At 36.4% G+C, this 23936-nt stretch overlaps 1 protein-coding gene across 1 annotated transcript in view; it reads left to right on the plus strand.

Annotated features, from left to right (window-relative positions):
• The first annotated feature begins 852 nt into the window (after positions 1 to 852).
• ehd3 (EH-domain containing 3) overlaps positions 853 to 23936 on the plus strand; it is a 28119-nt gene continuing 5035 nt past the window's right edge. Inside the window, exons 1-5 of the mRNA XM_084090188.1 lie at positions 853 to 1007; positions 1428 to 1646; positions 4843 to 5019; positions 7221 to 7318; positions 21391 to 21803. Of these exons, the coding sequence (XP_083946314.1) occupies positions 868 to 1007; positions 1428 to 1646; positions 4843 to 5019; positions 7221 to 7318; positions 21391 to 21803 (1047 nt within the window). The 5' untranslated portion in view covers positions 853 to 867. The remainder of the gene's footprint in view (positions 1008 to 1427; positions 1647 to 4842; positions 5020 to 7220; positions 7319 to 21390; positions 21804 to 23936) is intronic.

The following is a 23936-nucleotide window of genomic DNA, read 5'->3' on the forward strand; positions in this document are numbered from 1 at the left end:
GTAAAGACGATAACCGACAGTAAAGCAAACAATGGGTACTAAATAAGACACAGGTGTAATAATAAACCAAGGAAATTAACAAGGAGATTAACAAGACTAAACTGCAAGGAAACACAAGAAATGAATGAAAACAATGAAATCTAACATATCCCCTGACAATAATATAATATAGGCTATATTATGTAATAATTTGATTAATGGTGAGCACTGAAGAAAGCAATGTGCTGAAACTTTTGCTCATGCTTGTCTAGTTTTTAATTCACGTGCACTTTTGCACTATACAGTTTATAAAATAAAAATATATTTTTCTAGACTTTCTCCAGTCTGGATCTAATTCAGTGTGTGGTTAGCAATTTCTTTGTTTGTCAACATTGACTTTTTGGGCTCTATACATCTGAGGCAAAATGGATTCTACCTATTTTGAGCACAATAATTTCTTCTATAACCTGTTTGAAATATGACATGCTTCATTATCAAGTTTGTTGCTCTACAAAGGCTTGCCACCAGGTGGACATTTTCAACCACACTTGTTTTACCTTTACACATTAGATATGCGAATAGCCAGTATGTAGCCTATATGGGATGCTATGATTAAATTCAAGTGCTGATAAATAATGCTTTTCTTTTGTATTTATATTATTGAGATTTAAGGGGGTTTTTTTTACTTCTTGGATATACATGCCACTGTTTACTATTATATTATATTATATTATATTATATTATATTATATTATATTATATTATATTATATTATATTATATTATACATCCTTGAAGTATGTTTTTTATTTACCAATCATTGTAATGATGTAAATAAAAATATCTCTGCAGGAAAGCAGCAGCAGTTCCAACCATCACCATCCGCGAGCATGGCGCTGCATCCCAGACTGTGCTCCTGTGCTCTGGGTGGGGCTTTGCCAGCAGTGGGGCATTTCCTCCAGTGTCGGGTTTCTCCAGCGCACTGGCATTTAAATCTGCTGCAGTGGAAAGCCTGTGGACGCCTGTCATTGTGAGTGAATCTGCTCCGCTGCAGGATTTTCGCTCTTGTTTTTTTTCCCCTTTCAAATTTCCAACACTGTGTTTATTGCGTTCGCTGAGTGATACATTGCGTCTAGCGGCGCGCGCTTTTATTCTAACAAAGCCTGAATGAAAGGCTGCCTGTTTTGCTATGTTTTTGACCGTGACACATACGCAGAATATTATATAATGCATCATATTTTGTAATTATGGTCTAGTCTTTTGTGCATTTTTGTGTCGTGAGTGGCCTAGAGACTAGGGAACATTTTCAATGGACTCTTAAATACATCTACGTCAGAAAAAAAGTCATTCATTTGAATACTGCTCGTTGGTGCATATTGTGATATAATTGTCCAAGGAAAACCGAAATAATCGTGTAAGGTTGCCTATTCTCGAATTGCACCATGTTCAGCTGGTTAGGAACCGATGACAGGAGGAAGAAGGATCCAGAAGTCTTCCAGACTGTCAGTGAAGGACTCAAGAAGCTCTACAAAACCAAACTGCTTCCACTGGAGGAGCACTACAAATTCCACGAGTTTCACTCTCCCGCTTTGGAGGATGCAGATTTTGACAATAAACCCATGGTTCTTCTGGTGGGACAGTATTCCACTGGCAAAACCAGCTTTATAAGGTATGATGTGTGTTTTGGCTCCTGTTAAACAGGTGCTGGTGTCCTGAGCACTCTAAGGACATCAGCCAGGAAACTTTATAATAATGTTCATTATTTTTATTCATGAGAATATATTTTAATAATTATAATAATATAATATTTAACAGGATACATTAATATTTTGTGTGTCACACCCCTATTTTTTGTGAAAGATATATTTAAGACTGAGAAGCTCAGTAAAATCAGAAAATATTCCCCATTTATGATTTATTTAAAGTCATCTCAAACAGCACCACTTACATATTTGGTATATTTAAATAACTGTCACAATCACATTTGCAACATCCAGAACCAGGTTTTCAAGTTCCATGTGAGATTCCTCACAATCCTATAAGCCACAAAATGTAATGACTTTAGTGATACAGATTTATCATTCATCTGTTTACATGAGAATTTCTGTGTTCACTGAATACAGATCTTGATGTTACATGCTAAACAAAGTTTAACAGTACTATAATTTTAGCTTGGACAGAGACTGTTAACCTGTCAACAGAACAGGCTTGGCTCCAGCTCTAAGATGTATCTCTATGACACAATGTCGCTGCTGTGGTGTGATGCTTGTCTGAGGGGTTATTTAAGGCTTCCAGGTCTAAAAAGAAACGCAACAAACTACTAAAGATTACCAGGCAACAAGAGACACTTCCAATGACACCAGCATTGCCATAGTTACTTGTTGTCACTAATAGGTTCCAGAATGCAGAAAAGTTTAGACATGTAAATGTGGATGGAGACACTCCTTTTATCCATTTGAAAAGTCGTCATGTGGTCATTCCAACATTTTTAAGACTAACCTGAAGATTATTCTGATAGATAAGTTAAACGAATAGCTTAAAGTTAGTAAGCAAGTGTGATATTAGGCCTAACAGTTATTTGAGCTTTTTTGTAGGTATATGCAAACATTCTGAATTCATTATAAGCAAGTTGTAGATTTTTTTAAACAATTATATAATGCTAAAATTTTAATGAATCAGCTGTAAATGATACTACTGTTCAAAATTGAGGTCAGTAAAAACATTTTTTGAAAGAAATGAATATTTTTATTCAGCAAAAAAAGCATTAAATTTAAGTGACATTATAGACTTTTGAAGAAAAAAAAACAATTTTGAATGCATTGAACAGCACTTATTATGAAAAAAGCCTTTAATGTATTACGGTTTCCACAAAAATATGAAGGTGCATCACTGATAATAATATGTTTCTGTGCCTAATCAGCATATTAGAATGATTTCTGAAGTATCACGTGACACTGAAGACTGGAGTAATGATGCTGAAAATTCAGCTTTCCCAGAATAAATAAAAAATTTAAATGTATTAAAATAGAAAAGTAATTTTAAATTGTAATAATATCTCAAAATATTACTGTTTTTACTGTATTTTTTAGTAAATAAATGCAGTCTTACAGTATGTTGACCATAAACTCCTTTAAACATTTTACCAACCCCTAAACTTTTGAATGTTAGTGTATATATTTTCTGATTCATAACCATCATAAAATGTAATGTCATTGGCTGTAGTTAATTTTAATAACATAATCTGGGATTTTTAATAACTATGCCATGTTTGTACTAGAGGTGAGCCTTAAATGTGAGAGTGAGGTATTGTCCTGCACTAGCAGTAACAAATGTGCCTTCTCACTTTGGCTCTGGCTCTCTTTCCTCCTGTGCATTATTCATGAGGGTCGTGAGAGCCTCAGTGGACACAGTGTCTGTTCTGCTGACTGCACACATAACTATGAAAGAAAATAAGCTCCACTTTCTCTGTATGTTTCCTGAATGTGCGAAAACTCATGAAACACTTCATAATAATGTCATGAGGAGTTTCATGCTTAACACTGAATCATTTCAACATGGTCGCATAATACAAAAGTGTTGCTCCGATTCATTTTCGTCACTTTGTTTATACAAAATGGTGGAGATACCCCTTGTTTTGACATCACAAAGGTGTAGCTCATGAATGTTAATTAGATTATGCACAAACATTTAAAGTGATATTTTAACATTTAATAGATTAAATATACCAGATCAGTGTATCTACCAAAAAGTTAGGCTATATTTTTTAAATATTTATTTTTAATTTTATGCTCAAAAACACTAATATTGTCAATTATTATTCCAATTTAAGATAACTGTTTTAATTACATGCTGATTTGGTGCTCAAGAAACATGTATCAGTTGTGCACCTTAATATATATATATATATATATATATATATATATATATATATATATATATCAATTTAATGCATCCTTGCTGAATAAAAGTATACATTTCTTTAAAAAAAAAATCGTACTGACCCCAAACTTTTGAACGATTGTGTATATTTTGAGCTAGGGACAGATTTGTTTTAATTTTGTTTACAGAATTACAGAAAAAAGATAGACAACTTCCTCTGTATTAGATACACTGGCCTTGGCAAAACATCCAAATGACGCCAGTGTTCTGTTGACACTCTTGTGTTACTTGCATAAACTGCAGCTAATAAGTTTTCAGCTGAGGCCAAGTGTCCTGTAGTTACTCAAACTCTCATTTTGATCTACACTGTATTCCAAACAGTCTCAGTGCCGTCACATGTCCACAGCAGGGTTTGTTTGAATGACTCTGCTCCGAGAAGAGTAAACATTATCTCAGCAAACTCACATTCTCTTTTAGAGTGTTGCTTTAACCATCTGAATCGTGTGAACATGGTCTTATGAAGTGTCCATTACAGGGATGGATCCCTAAGTCTGAGAGCACATTGGAATTTTGGGACATGTTGTGATTTGTATAGTCACAGCGTGTACAAATAACAAGGTCACATGAGACACAGTGACTATACAAATCACAACATGTAAATAGGAAAATGTTGACGCTATTTTGTCACTTATTGGGAGCAGTATGCTAGCTGGAGCCGTTTACCTCCAGTCTTTGTGCTAAGCTAGGCTAGCCGTGGGTGTGTCAGACAGTTACAGCACACACGGAGATGAAAAAGGGTATGTGTGGACTTATTTAACTCTGGGGGATACGGTGAATAAGCTAAAGTCCCAAAAAGTCTGCGTGTTCCTTTAAGGACTGTTAAATTCAGATACTCTAAAACTTTTAAAATGTTTATTTTTATATTTATTTTACACATGATAATGTTCGTTAGAAGTGTTTTGATCTAAATGAATCTCTTTTTATAGATATCTCCTGGAGCAGGACTTCCCTGGTATGCGGATTGGTCCAGAACCCACAACTGACTCCTTCATAGCAGTGATGCATGGCAACATGGAAGGACTAATTCCAGGAAACGCACTGGTTGTGGATCCCAAAAAACCCTTTCGGAAACTCAACGCCTTTGGCAATGCCTTCCTTAACAGGTTAGATTAAAACAATAATGTTTTATTTTAGTTCTCATGTTTATTTTAAATGAACACACATACACACACACACACACATATATATATATATATATATATATATATGCTAAAGAGGCAATAAATCAAGTTAGGCTACATTCAAAAGTTTGTCATACAATTTCACAGTTATGACTTTTTTTTATTATTAATTGTTTTAGTGTCATAATTAAGTAATTCAAGTAATGAAGAAAAGTATTACATTTGGGTATTGTTTACATTTATGAATAAAAAAATTTGCCAATAAAATTATGCATTTCCTATATATTCTATATTATAAGTACAATGAGAGAAATAACAGACTATATCACACAATGTTAAGGCAATATCCAATTCAGTTTTTGAAGCAAGGAATTTTGATAGATCAAACCAACATTTTTTTGACATAGAAATTCCCTGGGGCTGATTCGTTTTCTTGTCTGAAAAAAGTTTCCATAAATCTTCAACTAAAAAAAACGTCAGAAGTAACATGGTCTTCCTTACTCATGATGACATCACAGAGGGGGTGCTAGGCAACATTCCTCCTCTTGATTGAGTTTCCTCATGCTGTCTGATCCACTGACCTCCCGTCACATGATTAAGCCACAGACAGAAAAGAGCTCACCAGCATAAGCAGGCTGTCGTTCACAGTCTGAAAATTACTCAACAATAAAAGTGTGCATGATAGAGTGACAGTTTTCATGAATAAATCCCTAAGGATGCAATCGCATGCGTGTGATTATTTGTGCAAGTGGTCTGTGCTGCACGTAGTAGTCTGAGGGTTTGGCAGGCTGCCCTGCTTGTTGTGCAAATCAGCAGAAAAACTCTTTGCCTTTTGCAATCGAGAATCAACCAAGTTGCATATTTTTTAAATTGTCTCATGCAATTCTGTCAGAAGACCAGCAACACATGAACACACACTTTTTAAGGGATAATTCACCCATAAATGAAAGTACTGTCATCATTTACTTAACCACATGTCAGTCCAAACCTGTATGACTGACTTTCTTCTGTGAGAAGATAGTTTGAAGAATGTCAATATGAAAAACAATAGGGACCAAAACAATAATGACCTCCATTGTGTGGACAAAAAAAAAATAGTTTGAGTTCCACAGAAGAAAAGAATGACATGAAGTTGATTAAATGGTTACAGAATTTTTGGTGAAATTCCTCTTTACCATCTTTACCGTCTTTCTGCAAATAAAATTTCTCTTCACAGTTTGGTACAAGGAGGTAGTAAACATGCTCATGCGATATTACTTGTCATGCACTCTTTTTGGCTGTGGGTTTATGTAATTTGAAATGCTTGAGACAACTGCCCTGGTTTTCAGATATATTTTTAGATATGTATATCATTTATGAATGCACAAATAGCAGCAGCTCAGTGTACATGGTGTAAACTACTGCATATAATTATACAACAAATTATTTGACAATTCAAGCAAGACCGCTACAAATATGGTTATTTTGCAATTAGATTTTTTTTTTTTTTTGAGTAGTTTCTCATTTTAAATAAAACTCTCCAGCTTAAAACGTTCATATTTGGCCTAAACCACTAGATATGTTGTACTAGCGTTAGGTTTGGTGCCAGATGTTCAGTAAATGTTCATGCTAGAATGTTCTCTTCAGTGCTTTCAAGTTGTTTGTGTCCAACATGTTCTAATAGTAACGGTCAAAAGAAGAGCTAATGATGTTAGGAAAAAGTTTCCCTAGCAATTCACTCCAAAACATGACACACTTTTTCTGGGCCTAGTTCACACACTATAAGCCACAAAAGCCATGCACAACATTTTGGCTTGCTTTTAAAGCGTCTCAGGGCCGACATTTTTACTCAGGCTATAAAAATGTAAAGTCTTACTTGCTTTTTATGTTTTAACATGTCCAACTTGGTCAAACTGCATGGGTAAAATAATGGTTTATGGCACTCTGCTCCTTATATCTATGCCAAGTTACTGCAACTTCACAGTTTTGCATATTTAGGACTTTTTAGTTGAGAGCTTGTTGAGCACAAGCTCAAATCCAGAATGAAGCGTATAGCTGTAGAAAGTGGGATGAATATTTTGGCTTTAAAGAGAGAAGAAGCACAAGCTCAAATCAAGAATGAAGAATATAAGTGTAGAAAGTGGGATGAAGAAGGATTGCAGTGTCCTTGAGTGTGACTCCTGTTTGTTTGGGTTGGCCTTCAGGTTTGTGTGTGCCCAGCTACCCAATCCTGTTCTGGAGAGCATCAGTGTGATTGACACTCCAGGAATCCTGAGCGGAGAGAAACAAAGGATCAGCAGAGGTAACCGACTGCCAAAATGCATAAACGCACATGTGCGCAAAATAAAAATGTCGACTGACCCTGGAGCTATTGTATATACACTACTGTTCAAAAGTTTGGGTCGGTACACTTTTTTTTTTACTGTTTTTGAAAGAAGTCTCTTATATAGCAAGTTGCTCAATATTTTTGTGGAAACCCTGAAACTTTTTTTTTTTTTAAGGATTCTTTGATGAATAGAAAGTTCAAAAGTACAGCATTAATTTGAAATAGTAATCTTTTGTAAAAATCTTACTGATTCCAAACCTTTGAACCGCAGTCTACATGATATCAGATGCATATGCAGTTTCTCCTTGGCTTCCTCAAAACTTCTCAAATGTAATTAAGTTGGATTTGCCAAACCTTAATTTCATTATACATGTTTGTACTGTTTTTTTTTGTTTTGTTTTGTTTTGTTTTTTGCAGGAAATTGTCAAATATTAAGGGTTGGAGGTTTAAAGTTGATCATTTTACACATTAGCAATACTAGATGTAAGAGCTTACTATTGTTTTGGTTGGTTATACCAGTCCATACCAGAACAGCATATCAAGTTCATGTGATTTAAAATTTGAATACTAGTTCTTTGTTTTCCCTGTGACTGAAAAAGTCACAACTGAAAAAGATGTTCCTTAGGAAATTCTAACCACAAGACTTGATCTTGAAAAAAGTGATTAGAATTTTTTCAGTATTTGTCCATGATTTTCTCATGAAGAGTAAGAGCATGTGATGTGGTGTATTGTGTAAGCAAAGTTTCAATCTGTTTTTAATTGTGATGTGTTGAAAGTCTTAGAACATGGTGAGACGAGGCTTTATCAAGAAGAAGGGTGTTGTTTTGGCTTCTAAACTATAAGGACATATACAAAATTCATTGGCCTCCTAGCAGGCCTTATAGTGTGAAACTAGTGCATAAAACGTAATAGACAAACAAACAATAGTTTTGCACCAAAGGGGTTAGGTTTGCACCAAATATTTTTTCATCCACAGCTGTATTTGTATCAAGGAATGGTTGGTGTGTGCTTCTTTTCGTTCTCGTGTTTGCTGCTTATAGTGATGGATTATAACAAGTTTGGCAGATATTTTGATACTAATTTGGCTTTATAATACAAGAAAACACGGAAAGCCCGAAAATTTGTCGAGAAGCATTGTCTCATAAATGACGGAAATTTCTGTCAATGGTGGCGAAAGAGTTAAACAGTTGATAGGAAAAACTCTTATCTATTTGAGTGTTGATTATTAAATAAGTTTTGGTTTTTGGCCAAGTGCTTCCTGAATTTTCGGCCCAGAATTTTAATTTTGGTGCATCTCTACTTTCATATATAAATGACATTTCAGTGATATAAAAAATACTATACAGTAACTTCTAGTTAAATTACTGTACAGATGGCCTTGTAACAACAGTTAGCACATGGTTACTTCATCACTCATTCAGAAAACTCTATTGCAGCTGAGGGTAGTATTGCCACTGTGCTTCCTGGCATCAGCACTTTTCATTTTACCCAGTCACCGCACTGAGCCTCACAGACCGAACTGATACACCAGAGGATTATAGACACTAGTGTTTCTGAGGCCTGAGCCAAGAGCTGGGCTCCCCAAGGTCATTTCAGATGTGATTTCAGAGAACAAATATTTAGCAGCCCACATTTGTGCAGAAAGTAGTAAATGTTGGTTTAGAGGTGGTCACTTGACATTAAAATTAGTCGTCATCTGATACTTGAGCCTCTCTAAAGATTATTTGTACTACTGCAAAACAGAAGTTCAAGCAGAAGTGTGTCATTTCTGTGCCTATAGAGGTACCATATAGATGATAGATGCACAGTACTAGTGTATACATTCAATACTGTCTACTATTCAAAATATCATGTGAAACGGTATGCATTATGTTATGATAATCACTTCAAACAGGAGTATGCTACAATGTTGTCATATTACATTTGGCGTACTGCAGTCATAGAAATGAAAACTATTTTGCATGCATCTGTGTTTGTGTAAGAAAATGTCTTAACTTTTAGTCGATCAAATATTGGGGGGGAAAATGTGATGTTAATAGGATGTTTACTGGAAAAGGAAGGCCAAGCACATTGCATTGTGGGATACAGTGACCCGTAGTGTGCGTTGGTTGAATACTCCACATTTTTGGCAAATATACTCCAGATATCTCATCTGTATACATACTTTTTTTTATTCAGTACATACACAGTATACACTACCGTTCAAGAGTTTGGGGTCGGTACGATTTTTTTAGTTTTTTTTGAAGGATTTAATCATTTTTTTCAGTGATAATGCTTTACATTGATCAAAAGTGACAGTAAAGATTTATAAAAGACTAATCTAATTCACATTTCAAATAAATGCCATTCAAATAAATCTAATTTCAAATTAAAATTTGAAATTCTATTTCAAATAAATGCCATTCTTTTGAACTTTTTATTCATCAAAGAATCGTGAAGAAAAAAACAATGTATCATGGTTTCCAATGTTTTCAACGTTGATAGTAATAGGCAATATTTCTTGAGCATCAAATCAGCATATTAGAATGATTTCTGAAGGATCAAATGACACTGAAGACTGGAGTAATGATGCTGAACATTCAGCTTTGCCATTACAGGAATAGATTACATTTCGAAATGTATTAAAATAGAGAACAGTAATTTTAAATTAATCAAATTTTACACTATTACTGTTTTACTGTGCTTTTGATAAATACAGCAGTGATGAGCATAAGACGTCTTTCAAATATATTTTAACTCAAACTTTGGAACAGTAAAGTGTACAGTAGTATTCTATTCACAGTGTTTACACTCAGTTGACAAATGCTGTACTAGCAGTCTTTCTTAGGTAAACAGGGAAAAGTATTTTAACATCAAAATAATTATGTTTTAAAATAAAGTAGACATAGAGTAGACATGTTAAGCCCGACTCGATCGGCCGAATGGAGGCATCCGGTTTTTGCGCGATACTGTCATTCCTCGTGGCAAAGTAATTTGATTAAATGAATACATATGAGAAAATTTATTTTTCTCGTTATTTCATCTGACTCCATAAATGAAAAGGTTTTAATGATATCTGTCCATCATTAAATGTAAGCGAATGGTTTGACTATTCTTTTTAACTCTTTACTGAAAGTAATGTCAGAGTCTGTTAGAATAAAATCAAATGTTTACAATTTATTATGTCAGGTAAATGTATCATGCCAATTTCATAATCAGTTCAAAGATGATAGATACAAAACATCAAATGCTCTGGAATAAAGAGAGAAGATGCAAACCTTGACATTAGTAAATACATAATGCTGAGGGTCTCAGTCACTCTCAGCATCATGGGCCAATTCGAGCTACAAATCGCGCTGAGCCTCTTGTTGCCTTTTATTATATAAACAGAAACTTCTTTTCACATGGAAACATTTGCTAACAATGAGAATTTGCATTCGGAGTTTACACCTTTCGAGAGCAGGAGGCTATTTGCATGGAAGACCCACTCTCCTTTGTGTGCGAGTTATCTCTAAACTCTTAAAAACTTTATTACCTTTTGTTTTACTTCTTTGGAAATGAGACCTTTGTACTAGCCTGGAAATCCAGACCTAAATCTAAAAGATTAATGGTCTGGCGTCGACTAATGAAAATCGCCCTGCTCGAGGGTCGGCACCAAGTGTACGTTTGAAAATCTCGCTGCATGCAATTGACCCTTCGCTAAGCCCCGCCCTCCTTAGTTACTGTTGCTACGCCTGTCAAGCTTTTGCGCCTGGCACGTCTATTACAGTATGTATGCACTGGTTTCAGACATTCCTAAGGAGCTAATTAGTCATTTTTGGCGAACGGGTGAAAATATGAGAGAGCAAGACTGCAGTATGCATTCGAGGGCTATATCCACGACATAATATGCAAACGATTAGAGAATAATTTCATCAAAATTTAAGCTAAAGTCTATAACGTCGTTAGGTCCCAGCGCAAGCAGCAACCGCCTCATATGCTGACCATTCAAATGGGAAACACACAAATTGAGGAACAGCTTTGTGCATGCACAGCAGCGTAAGTGAAATTTGAAAATATTCTTATATTTATAAATCAAACAGCTTATCCATATGTATTGTGGAATAAACACAAGACATTAGCCTGACCACTTTGCAATGATAACATTCTCCCACTTATATTTGTAGTGCGCCAGGCTAACGTTACTGCTCACACGTCGTGTGACATTAGTGACTACTGTTATTAACTGATTAAGTTTGCATACCAACCTTTTCCTTGGAGATCTCCGGCAAGCCCCCTGATGTTCCCTCCTTTTACCTTTTACTTTTACTAGAACTAACACCGGGAGAGTCTCGATCGGATTGGGGTAACGTTACTAGTTTGGCCGTCGATTAACAAAATGCTGAAATATATTTGTAAGTAACGTTAAATTATGTCAGTGAGCCTCCGTCTTGCCTTTAATCACACTGCTTGATCCACGAGCTGGACAATAACTTTATTCTAGAGCTGCTATAAAGCCAAAACACTTTACTTTTAATTTCCTATTATCAATGTAAAGCTGCTTTGGAACAATCTACATTGTTAAAAGCGCTTTATAAATTAAGATGACGCCCGGCATTTCTCCCCTTGGGTTTTAGGTTTTGGGAAGGGAACAAAATCCACCACCCCGTCCAAACTTTTAGGATACCGGGTATCACATTTGCACAATCCATACGCACAACGCTTCGGCATGTTTCCCTCTCGCTCGAAAGCTTGCCAGACCTCCCACGCCTAGTTACGGTTGCTAAGCCACGATTGGCCTGTGGTGGTTTTCGGGCGTGGCTTAGCGACGGGTCAATTGGATAACACTACAACCAATCACAACAATAAACCCCAGCCACTAGCGGAGCTAACCTTATTAGACATTCTCTGATTATACTTTTACCGTATCCGGTCGGCGAAACAGCAAAAACTTCCTTCTTGCAAAGGAACGATTCGAGCGGCGTCTTCTGTTCCTGTTTTAGATAAAAAGCCAAGACTAACTCGTTCATTGTAGCGGCCAAAGCCGTTTCAAACAACTGGTATTCATCCATAGCCATCTTGCAATGTTTACTAATGACTTCGACGTCACAGCGCTGTCGTCATCTGTTTAGCTCGCCTCTGGCCCGCCTATATCAGATAACCCGATGTGATTGGTGCAGCTCAGATTGTGGGGCATATTTAATGAGCATCATTATTCGACACCAGAGTAACTCGCTGAGCAAATTCAACTTGTGCTCTCGCGAGAACTCTGGATTACCAGGGTACCTTTGTACCAGTCGCACTGAGACATTTCAAATGATACCAAACATGTGTAATACTGTATGATAATTATTCACATTAAACCATATAGATTCTTGGGTGAATTTTGGTGATTTCAGCATGAGGGAGAAGGGATGGGGGAAGAGGGAAAGAAATGTAGATTAGGATGATTCTGAGTGAGTTCAAATGTTAATTTCCTTTGTTCTCTCAGAGAGTTTCCCTCTCTTCCAGTTTTTCTAACCTTACAACATGTGGTGCTAAAAGGGTTTTAAATTAACGATAATGATTTTGGTGTGTGCTCGTCTGTAGCTATGGCTTTAAAGAGCTATTGATTGCAATGAACATGTTGTTGTTGAGCTTTTAAAGTTGCCATTGAATTGTGGATTGAGTCATTTGGAGTGTTCTCACACATGAGTTACACCAAACTGCATTCTGCTTTATTCATAGCATTAATCTAGTGTTTTGCGATCAATCTTCCTGCTTGAACATGAGTTGCTAGAACAGTTATCTCTTTCACTTTCTCTCATCGTCTGTCTCTCTTTTTTTCAGGATTGAGAATCAAGAACTGGGGCCGGTTGCATAAACCACTAAGATCTTTTTTTTCTTTAAGACTGCTCATAACTTTTTTTTTAAATCAGTTGCATACAAATGTAGATTGGCCTAATTTGATACTGAAAAGTAAGACTGAATGCCAATTGACTAACTGCTAAGTGGGCCTTACTAGATCTTAAGACACTGTCTTAACATAATGGCTATGTTTATACAACTCTTCATAAAATTTAGACTAAACTGATCGATTCATATGGATTAGTTTTATGATCTCTTTATGAACTTTTTGAAGCGTCAAAGTGGTAGTTGTGTGGAGTGTCAGTGGAGGGACAGAAATCTTAATTTGTTTTGAAGATGAATGGAAGTCTTACGGGTTTGATGACATGAGGGTGAGTAAATGATGACACTTTTTTCCCCATTTTTGGGTGAACTAACGCTTTAAAGAATCAGAGTCAGACCCAGATTTGTTAAATTAGCATCCCTGCTGTCTTCTTTTTCTCTCTCCAGAAGTCTCATTTACACGTCAGTGTGATGGTTGTATTTAGCAGGACGTAATGAGAAAATGTCTGTCATGTGCCCTCTGTTCTTTGATTATGTCAAGCGTGACTGTGGAATTTCTCCCGCAGTCACATGAGATGACAGTGAGGAACGTTCTCTCTCATATTCATGACTACAGGCAGCACATTTCGCTTCTTCCTGTAGGCAGTGGTTCATATGCACTCAATTAAATCAGTAAGCCAAGATGTCTGTTGTTCCTGGATTGCCTGTGTGCTCTGTGAGATCTGTTTGTGAGGAGGATTTGGCCAGGTGTGTTCAGCCAGGTGCATGTGTTCATGTTTATGCTCGCTGTGTGTGTATGTGTTATGCAGCTGTAATTATAGCTGCTCTTATTGTCTTTCTACTCAGCCTTGTCCCAGACGGCACACCCACAGGTCTTTCATGGTCATCATTTGATAAAAAATAAATAAACACGCACAACATAAAAACAGGCTGAAACTGTCAGGTCTGATTTTCTTTCTTGCACTCAATTCTGTAGTGTTTATAAAGAGCTTTGCAGAAGATATATAGTGGGTCCCAAGAGTCTGAGACCACATTAAAAATCAAATTTAAACCTATACATAAAGTTTTAGGATTTTGAAATATTTAAAACATAATGACATGATTTGATATAAAAATGACATAAGAAACATAATAAAATTCAACACTAATTAAGAAATTGGACAATTTATAATTCTTAACTTACTTTTTCAGTTTGACGACTTATGCTAGTAATATAATTTGTAATGGGGAAAATGTTTTAACATAGAAAAATACAAAATAGAAGCATTTTCATTTGAGATCTTCGACTTGTGGACCCCATTGTACATGTAGAGAAACATTTACATACACTTTTTTTTTTTTTAAGTCTCTTATGCGCACCAAGGCTGTATTTATTTGATCAAAAAAATAAATACAGTAATATTGTGAAATACTACAAATTAAAATAACTCTTTTCAATTTTATTATTCATCCCTGGGATGGCAAAGCAACATTTTTTAGCATGATTACTCCAGTCTTCAGTGTCACATGATCTTTCAGAAAACATGAAAACAGTGATGCATTCTTTTCAGGAGTCTTTGAATAGATTAGAAAGTTCAAAAGACTCGCATTTCTTAGAATTTTTTTCTAACAATGTAAGTCTTTCCTGCCACTTTTGATCAATTTAATGCATCCTTGCTGAATAAAAGTATAAATTTCTTTAAAAAAAATCTTAATGACGCTAATATATAATTATAAAGTGGCTAGGTGAGATTAACTCAGCCTTTTCCTGACAGCACCTGCATTATCAATGTCAGATTAACCTTACTGATGTAAAGAATAGAGCACCAGCACTGAAAGATGCTTCCTCACCCAGATGACTCCATTAATAACGTCTGAACAGTTCTGACAACCATCAGCACTTTTTAAAGCATCCATTACAAGATACCTCGCAGAAAAAACGCATTATAAACTTTGTCTGACAAACACCGACACAGCATACAGTATATTCGCAATACAGCCGACCATGATACCAATATTAAAGTCGTATTTTTTTATGTATGTGTGTGTGTGCGTATGTGTGTGTGTATGTATATATATATATATATATATATATATATATATATTTATATATATATATATATATATATATATATATATATATATATTATACACACATACGCACATCTTTTTGTACGTTTTTTTGGGGGTTTTTTGCAGTTGGACCCATATGATCCTAGTTACTCCACTGCTTAGAGAGTCATTTAGTAGAGAATGGCCATTAGCTTCATCATTCAACTTTTCATCGCTGTAATACTGTAGGACCCCTTATCCCTTTCTCCCTCTCTTCTACTCCATTTTCAAGTGTTTGGCAGAGCAGCGTGTTTCTGAGCGTGCAGCTGTAAGGCTCTATTGACCGCTTGCCAGCGCTGCTCCCAAGATAGCTTTATCATTCCCAGCTCTCCTCTACCTCCACCGCAGTCAGGTGCTGTGAAATAGACCTTGTTTCCTTCAGGAAATACTTCCTGCCAAATCCAATCACTGGAGTTCTGTTGTATTATATGTTCAGCTGACTGTTTAACAGATGAGAGTGGCTCCGGTGTAGGTTTGTAGATACGCATTGGTCACTTAAATTGCTCTGTTTGTGGTTAAGGTTCATTTAATGGCATTAGTGTTGTAGTAGAATACTATGTTAAATAATACCTTGGCTCTGAACCACACAGAGCTCAAAACCTCACACCTGATGTTGTTTGTCTTGAATTAGAAAAAGGTTAGGGGCTCAGATTGCAATAATATGTGAAACACCTTGTAGCCTACATTGAGATTAAAAAGTCTTAATTTGACAAACATTTTTTAATCCTATTGACTTAATTATTGAATGATGTAAATTTTGCATTAAACTTGCTGTGAATATGTTTGCCATTTAGTCGCATCAGACATGTTTCGAACTGTGTTCGAAATCGCCCCCTATACCCTCATTCACTATTCCCTACGTTACTCCAGTAATATAGTCCACTTGAAGGAGTGAATTAAAACAAGTGAGTGAATTTGGACACTGAGTGCCCCGGAAGGGCTGCAGCTTTTGCATAGTTTGTGCTTGCTGTTTAATAATTAATTATTAGCTCAGCTCCAGTAGTAATGAAAAGATCTATCCTGAACTCTGTCATGGAAACTAGCATGTATAAACTGTAATTAAACAATTTAATAATCAATTAAAAAGAAATTTGTACCTGTATGATATTGCGCTGGACCAGCGCGGTTTGGAAAATGGATGGATGATTGATCCAGCTGCGGCGCCATCTCCTGGCGAGACGCAGGAATTCATTCACCGCGCGACTCTCACAGTGCATTATGGATATTCTCTAGCCGTTGAGCCGCATCAGTTGTACACTTGTTATTGTGGTGCATTGTGGGATTGAATGAGTGCACTCAATAACGTCCACAATGGTTTCAGACACCACTACGAATGGCTGTCCCCTCAAATAGTGCCCTATTTAAGGGTATGGGGCAATTTCGGACACAGCCTTGGTGTAGTCTGATTCACAAACAAATGATTCTTATGAGATGGTTCTTTTCAGTGAATCAGTAATATCCAGCACATTTGCATTATTACAATGACCGTCCACGACAGCCAAAATATCGCATCAGATCTCGCGAGACAATAATGCCTTCAGAAATAAGGGTCAGAGGAGCTCTGTGTTTATTTTTTTTCCACTTTTTTTCCACTTTTCTTTTTTAGAAGGGCCTGAAAGACTATAATAGAGCGTGGGTATCCAAGGTAATACTAGGTTATGACTCCTTTAACAAAGGATTCTTATGACCTTGTTCTTTTTAGCAAATCACTAGCATCCGGCTCATACGGTGTAATCTGATTCATAATCAAATTACTCTTATCAGCATGTTCTTTTCATTGAACCGATAACACCCAGCACAACCATTGTAATCTGATTCATAAACAAATGACTGTCATGAGTTGGTTCTATTTAGTGAATCAAAAACATACAGCACAACCAGTGTAGTCTGATTCTTGGACAAATCAGTTGGATCTCTTAATGTATAGTTCAAATGTTGGATTACCAGTTTGAATCAGTCTGACTTTCACTGAACTGAATTCATAGGAGCGGTTACTGAATCAACATCTTAAAGGGGTGGTTGATTATGATTTCACTTTTTTAACTTTAGTTAGTATGTAATGTTGCTGTTTGAGCATAAACAACATCTGCAAAGTTACAATGCTCAAAGTTCAAACCAAAGGGAGATATTTGCTTTTAAAGAAATAGCTTTTTAAGGACTACAACAAACGGCTGGTAGGGACTACATGACATTCTTCCAGGGTTAGTGACATTACCAACCCTAAAATTTACATAAACCCCGTCCCCTGAACACGATTTATAGATTATCAAGACAGAATATGCTAATCAATGACTAGAAGATAACTACACATAAGCTATATAAATTCATCAACTAACGATTCAGAAATGTCCTGTTGCATTCTACATGTTGTCACCTCTTCTTGAGTCTCTCCATCATTGTCTGAATCCGGTTTGAACATAAAAGGCTAAAAGTTTTTGAAATTTTCAGTGCATGTCCATGTGAGTGCAAGCTCTTGAAGCTCCGCCCTCTGTGCGGGGAGCAGCAGCTCATTTGCATTTAAAGGAACAGACACAAAACGGTGCGTTTTTGCTCACCCTCAAAAAGTGACAATTTTAACATGCTATATAAAAATATATGTCGGGTATTTTGAGCTAAAACTTCACATACACACTGGGGACATCAAAGACTTATTTTCCATCTTGTGAAAAGGGCATTATACCACCCCTTTAACCGAACTGAAAGAAATCAGTAGTTTCAATGATGTCCGTCTAGACATTGTCCATTGAAATGATGTTTTTTATGATTGTTTTTTGTTTGTTTGTTTTTTATTGTGCATGTTGTATGATTGACATATATTTTTAACATCTTCATCAGTTCAGGACGTTGCAGTGTAGAAATGCAGCACAGCATCAGCCAAAATCATTTTCTTTCATTTCCCTTTCCCCCCATGTTTTTTTTATTTTATCTATTCATTCCATTCTGTATTTCTGTTTCTAGTGCCATTAACTACCTAAACTTTCACTTTTGTCATTAAAGGAAGAATTTGAGACATTTCTAATTAAAAGTCTATCCTTTTTTCCCTGTGTAACTGTAATTTGATATCTTTGTATCTTTTTCTTCCCATGAACAGTTGCTACAGAAGATGGCTGTGGTTATAGCAGCCTGCATAAATGTCCGTATGGAGGTATTGTAGATATTGCCAAACTACTGTTAACACCTGCAGCTTATTACGCCAATGAAGTTCCAGCACTCCAGACGTGCTGTGAAATCACAGGGCCTCCTGATATTAACACTCAGATCTGTCCCTCTTCAACAATATAATCACATCTGTAATGCCAAGCCCAGTTTCACCGCTGTTATTGTCCTGCTCTCAATGACACCGTCTCATGTGTCTGTTACTGTAGATGTTGTCTTTCTTAGATATTTGAGTTTGCTAGTCTCAGTCTGAAGTTACAACAGTACTGGATAGAGATCTATAAGTTGTTGAAAAGAAAAACCACACTATTGCAGGTGACAATAAAGCCTCTCCGTGTGAAACTGCCAAATCGGAAGGGATGGTCCACCCCATTCCTGTAGGCATGGAATCTTCCTGTGGAAGAAATGTTTATGTCGGCCATATTCCATGTCACTGATTTGAAATATTAACACACTAATTCCTCCCAACAGAACTGCCAACTTATAACTTATGGAAATATACTCTTTTTTTCAATCACGGCCGTGCCAAAACCCTTTGGGTATAAAGGTGGTGCACTGACGCTGTAACTCGCACTAATCTGGATGATGTTACAGAAGATATACATCAGAACAAAAGCAATGACAGATTGACCTAGCTCAAAAGCAAAGCTTGGTCAGTCATCATTGCCTTTTCTCCTTTCAGAAAAAAAAAATTAACATTCCAGGGTGGAATATATTAGTTATTCATAAACCTTCATATTGTTTTCCCATCAAGTGTGTCCTAAATGGTAATTATTGAAATAGTAAAGCTAATTCAAAATATTAATTATAAAAACTATAACAGTGCTCCAGACTAACGTTTGAGATTTGAGAAAGTTCTACAGATGATGGCACCAGCACCTGATTTGGTAGCGCTGGGGGTAAATGTAATTTAATTTACTATTGTTTTGCATTAATATGTGCAGCAATTTGACAGTACATTTGACAGTAGAGCACTGAGCTAGTTGAGATGCAGATAACAATAAATATTATTAACAACAGTAACATGTAAAAACTAAATATAATGTAAATAATTTTTATTTTTGGTCATCATGTAAAAATAACATTTAATAACATTTAAACTGAATAATATTTATAGCTTTGAAGTCCTTGAAAAAGGTTTCACTCTCAAAAGATTGTATGAACCCTGAAATGAAACCATTTCTGCCACAATACCATGGTTACAGTTAGCGTTACTACTAAAAGCCTTCTATAACTTGTTTGTTCATGACACAATGTTTCTTTTGGTTTCCACATCAGCGCTGTTTGATCTGATATCTATGGTTTATAACAGAGAATTCTGTGAATGCTTCTCTTCTTGCAGCGATAATACTGCAGTGAATTCAAACGCTTTCTTACTGGATCTCCTGGCGGCTGGCTCTGTGTAAAAATGGTGTCGTGATCGATCTCACGCCGTGCTGTCTAATATTGGTCCGGGCTGATAAATTGTCCGTGCTGCACAGCTCAAACAAAAAGCACGGTTTCATTGTGCTTACTTTTTGTTTGCCGTTTGATGTTTCTCATATTCAACAGAAATGGCAGCTCTTATCAGTTGGTCACACCAGTGCAACCTCCAACAAAATGTACTCGAACTAGCAAGAAAAAAGTTTCAAAATGCTACCATTTGGTTGCAGTCTAGAGCCCTGTATAATAGTATAATAATATAAAAAATGTATATACTATTATTAAGAATATTTAAAGTATTTATATAATATTATAATATTTCAATTTTAGTCTTTCTTTTTACTAGTTTCTGTTTTTAAATTATTTCTACATAGCTTTTTAATTTTTAATTTCAGTTTTAGCATGTAATGTTATTTATGAGTATCTTTTCAAGGTTTTTCTTCTGCCAGTGTAAACTTTATATCTAGCAATATTATGATTTTCTTGTCACAAGCACACAGTGTCCTAACCGCTTGCAATGGGATAGTAATTTGTCACCACTAAAAGCAAACACTGCACAATAACTAGCCTATCTCCTGTTGAGGCTGATTAGGACACAGCGGTGTGGTTTCTGATTAATTTGAACTGTATTGCATTGGCATAACATATATATTTTTTTATTCATCAAATGTCCTAGAATCAAGTCTTTTTTATCCTCTGTTCCATTGCAGCAATGCAAATGGATTTGGAGATATCGCATCGTGTATTACAAGACTAATTAGACCGTAGCATTAGGTTCATTTGAAGGATTCTGACGCCTTTTAAAATCTCAGCAGCTAGGAAGTTGAACATGCAGTCACCCAGATAATGTAAAAGCTAGTTTTACACTCCTCCATAAAGGGTCTGCAGCTCCTTAAAATGAGAGCCAGACTTTAAAAAAGGGTCATTCTGAATCACACAGATGGGCTTTTGCCATAAACATCTTCAGTACTTGATGTAGACTTGACTTACAGTAGAAGTATTTACAAATGCCTGAAAATGCATATACTGTAGGGAATTTTACAAGTAAAACAGTGTTATATTATCTTAAAAAAATAACGTATATAATAATGTGAATATTATTATTATTATTTAAACTGACTTTTAATATGGAAAGGCATTTGCTAATATTGCTTAGTGCATCTAAATACATAATTGACTTAAAATATTTCCAAAATATTCTACATAATGCAGCCTTTAAAATGAATCATCATCTTGCTGTCCTCTTGAATGGTGGATTTGCTGTTTGACTCGCTACATCCCCAGAGAGAGCTGCAGAAGCCATTAACTGGCAGACATTAGATCATAAAAACCACAACAGGCCTGAGCATTTTAACGATACTTGGAAAAGAGTCAACAGCTTCAGTGCTATTGAGCGTCTAACAAGGTCATTTTACCCATTCTGATTGGCCGGCTGCCTCTCCGCTCTCGTGGTAGCATCCATGCGGTACAAAAGCTTTGTGAACCGTAGATATTGGACAGGATATCAATCTCTTTTCCAATCTCTCCTTCAGGCTATGACTTTGCTGCGGTGTTGGAGTGGTTCGCCGAACGCGTGGACCGCATCATCCTGCTGTTCGACGCCCACAAGCTGGACATCTCGGACGAGTTCTCTGAGGTCATCAAGGCCCTCAAGAACCACGAGGACAAGATCCGTGTGGTGCTCAACAAGGCCGACCAGATCGAGACGCAGCAGTTGATGCGCGTCTACGGCGCCCTCATGTGGTCGCTGGGGAAGATCGTCAACACACCTGAGGTGATTCGTGTCTACATAGGATCGTTTTGGTCGCATCCGTTGCTGATTTCAGACAATCGCAAGCTGTTTGAGGCGGAAGAGCAAGACCTGTTCAAGGATATCCAATCGCTGCCCCGCAACGCCGCCCTTCGCAAGCTCAACGATCTGATCAAGAGAGCTCGTCTGGCTAAGGTAAACTTTTATTACTTGAACCTATCAAGTTTGTCATGTAATCCAGCAAACAAATGACCCACCTGATGTTTTATCTAAAACACTGAATTTAAACACACTTGTATATGTGTAGATTCTCCTTTTTGAGTTAGAGGGGCTGTTTACACCTGGCCACTTCATGCGTTTTCTCAGATCGGATAGCTATCAGATCGTGAAAAGACCAGGTGTAAATGCCCTCTGAAATGCATTCGAGACGGATTTGAATCCGATCGCTCAAACCACTTCAGGAGGTGGTCTGGGCCGCATTCCAGACGAAACTGGACAAGTGTAAACGCATCTGGTTGTTGAAACCACATATGTAAATTGTACTCCTCCCAAAAATGCTAAAAAAATAAACGTGTGAGAGCGTGTTATAGGCTATATGTCATGTTATAGCCAGATATGACGACGCTACTGGAACACGCATCACCGCAGATGAGAAGCTGAGCATCTATTCTTAAGCCAACGTGCAAACTATCGCAAATCAAAGTGAAAGTGAGACGCTTAACACACAATCATCATCATTAAAAGTAGAGAAACGAAATGATCTTACCAGGGCTGTTGCCGTTCTCTCTTATTGCGGTCTTTGATTTAGAAATTTTAGCTGATGATCAATAAAATGCAGCTCATATCTGTTGCTTTCGGTGACGTGCACTCCATTAAATCTGCATATAGCGCGGGAATTGAAGATCGGATTTAAATCCGTTTCGCAAAAACACATTTATGTGACCAGGTGTAAATGGAATCGTTTTGATAAATCAGATAGCTATCCGATCTGAGAAAACGCATGAAGTGGCCAGGTGTAAACAGCCCCAGAATGTTCATTTTTGGGTGAACTAATCCTATAAGTTCCAAACTCTTGATGAGTTCTAAACCAAAAGCTGGATATGGCTAACAAACTGCTTAATGTTCGGCAAGCAAGTTTTGTCAGAACAAAGACAAGCTGAGTCTCAGCACTTATGCTTTTATATGTTGATGTTCAAAGGGAAACTATTTGGTGTGTGTGATTCTGAATAAAAGGTCTGTTTCTTCATTTATTCAGTTAACATGTTGCTGTTCCAACGTGTTTTTGATGTGGTCCAGCATATAGCTCTAGTGTAAAAGTAATAGCAGTGTATGCATGCATTTTGAGTGTTTACAGGCATTTTGTCTGTCTGAACTTGCAGACTTTACACAGTAATGAGGACATTTTCCAAACTGTACTGTCTGCTGATGTGGCTCCTTGATGTTTGGCTACATTTTTGATCAAGACTGAACGCAAGGGTCATAGAAGATACTGGTTGTGCAAGAAATCAGCTCCAGCTAAACTAGATGAGAAAATGCAAAGAAAGTCCTTGACTTTGACTCAGGGGTCAGTGATTAGTTGGGGATTGTTAGATGTGCTGAAAGATACTGAGGGATCATGAGTCAAAATGTCATTCCCCATAAAGACATGATTATAAATGACCTTGAGTGATTTAACAGTCTTCGTTGCTTTAATTACAAATTCTAAAATAGCACATTCATTTAAAGGAAGTTTACTCATCGTCAATTTGTTCCAAACCTGTGTGACTTTTTCTCTTCAAAGGAACACAAACAATAGACTTAACCTGTTAACTGTCAACCCCCCTTTTTGAGCATAAATCTGAACTTAAACTGCTAACTAAGTGTCTTCTTTAAAAAAAAAAGAGAGCAAACTTGGGCCTGTATTCCAAAGCATTCATGAAGTGCAAACAACCATTTATTGCAGAAGTGAATGCACTTCATAAAATGAAAGGGTAAAAAAGTTATAGAAGTATAAAAGCCAATGTACAGAACTAAACATTTTCGTTCTTTCATTTTCGTCATTCTTTCGAATGATAATATAAAATATATATGGGTAGGTTTAAGGGTGAATTAAGGTGCAAGAGAAAGGTCAATAGTGTAATTATAGATGTATTTACAGAAATTGAAATACATGCAGGTATATTAAAAAATATAAGTACAATGTAAAAATATGTGTGTACACAATAAGTGCATTGTATCAAATGATTAATTTAAATGTTAATACACAGTAGTTAAAGACACTTAATATAAAGAGGGACCAGCATTATTTTTTAAAGCATATTACCTTTTTAATTATCACAGTGTTTATGT

This window comes from Abramis brama, assembly GCF_963993115.1.
Source record: "Abramis brama genome assembly, chromosome: 18".
Lineage (NCBI taxonomy): Eukaryota > Metazoa > Chordata > Actinopteri > Cypriniformes > Leuciscidae > Abramis > Abramis brama.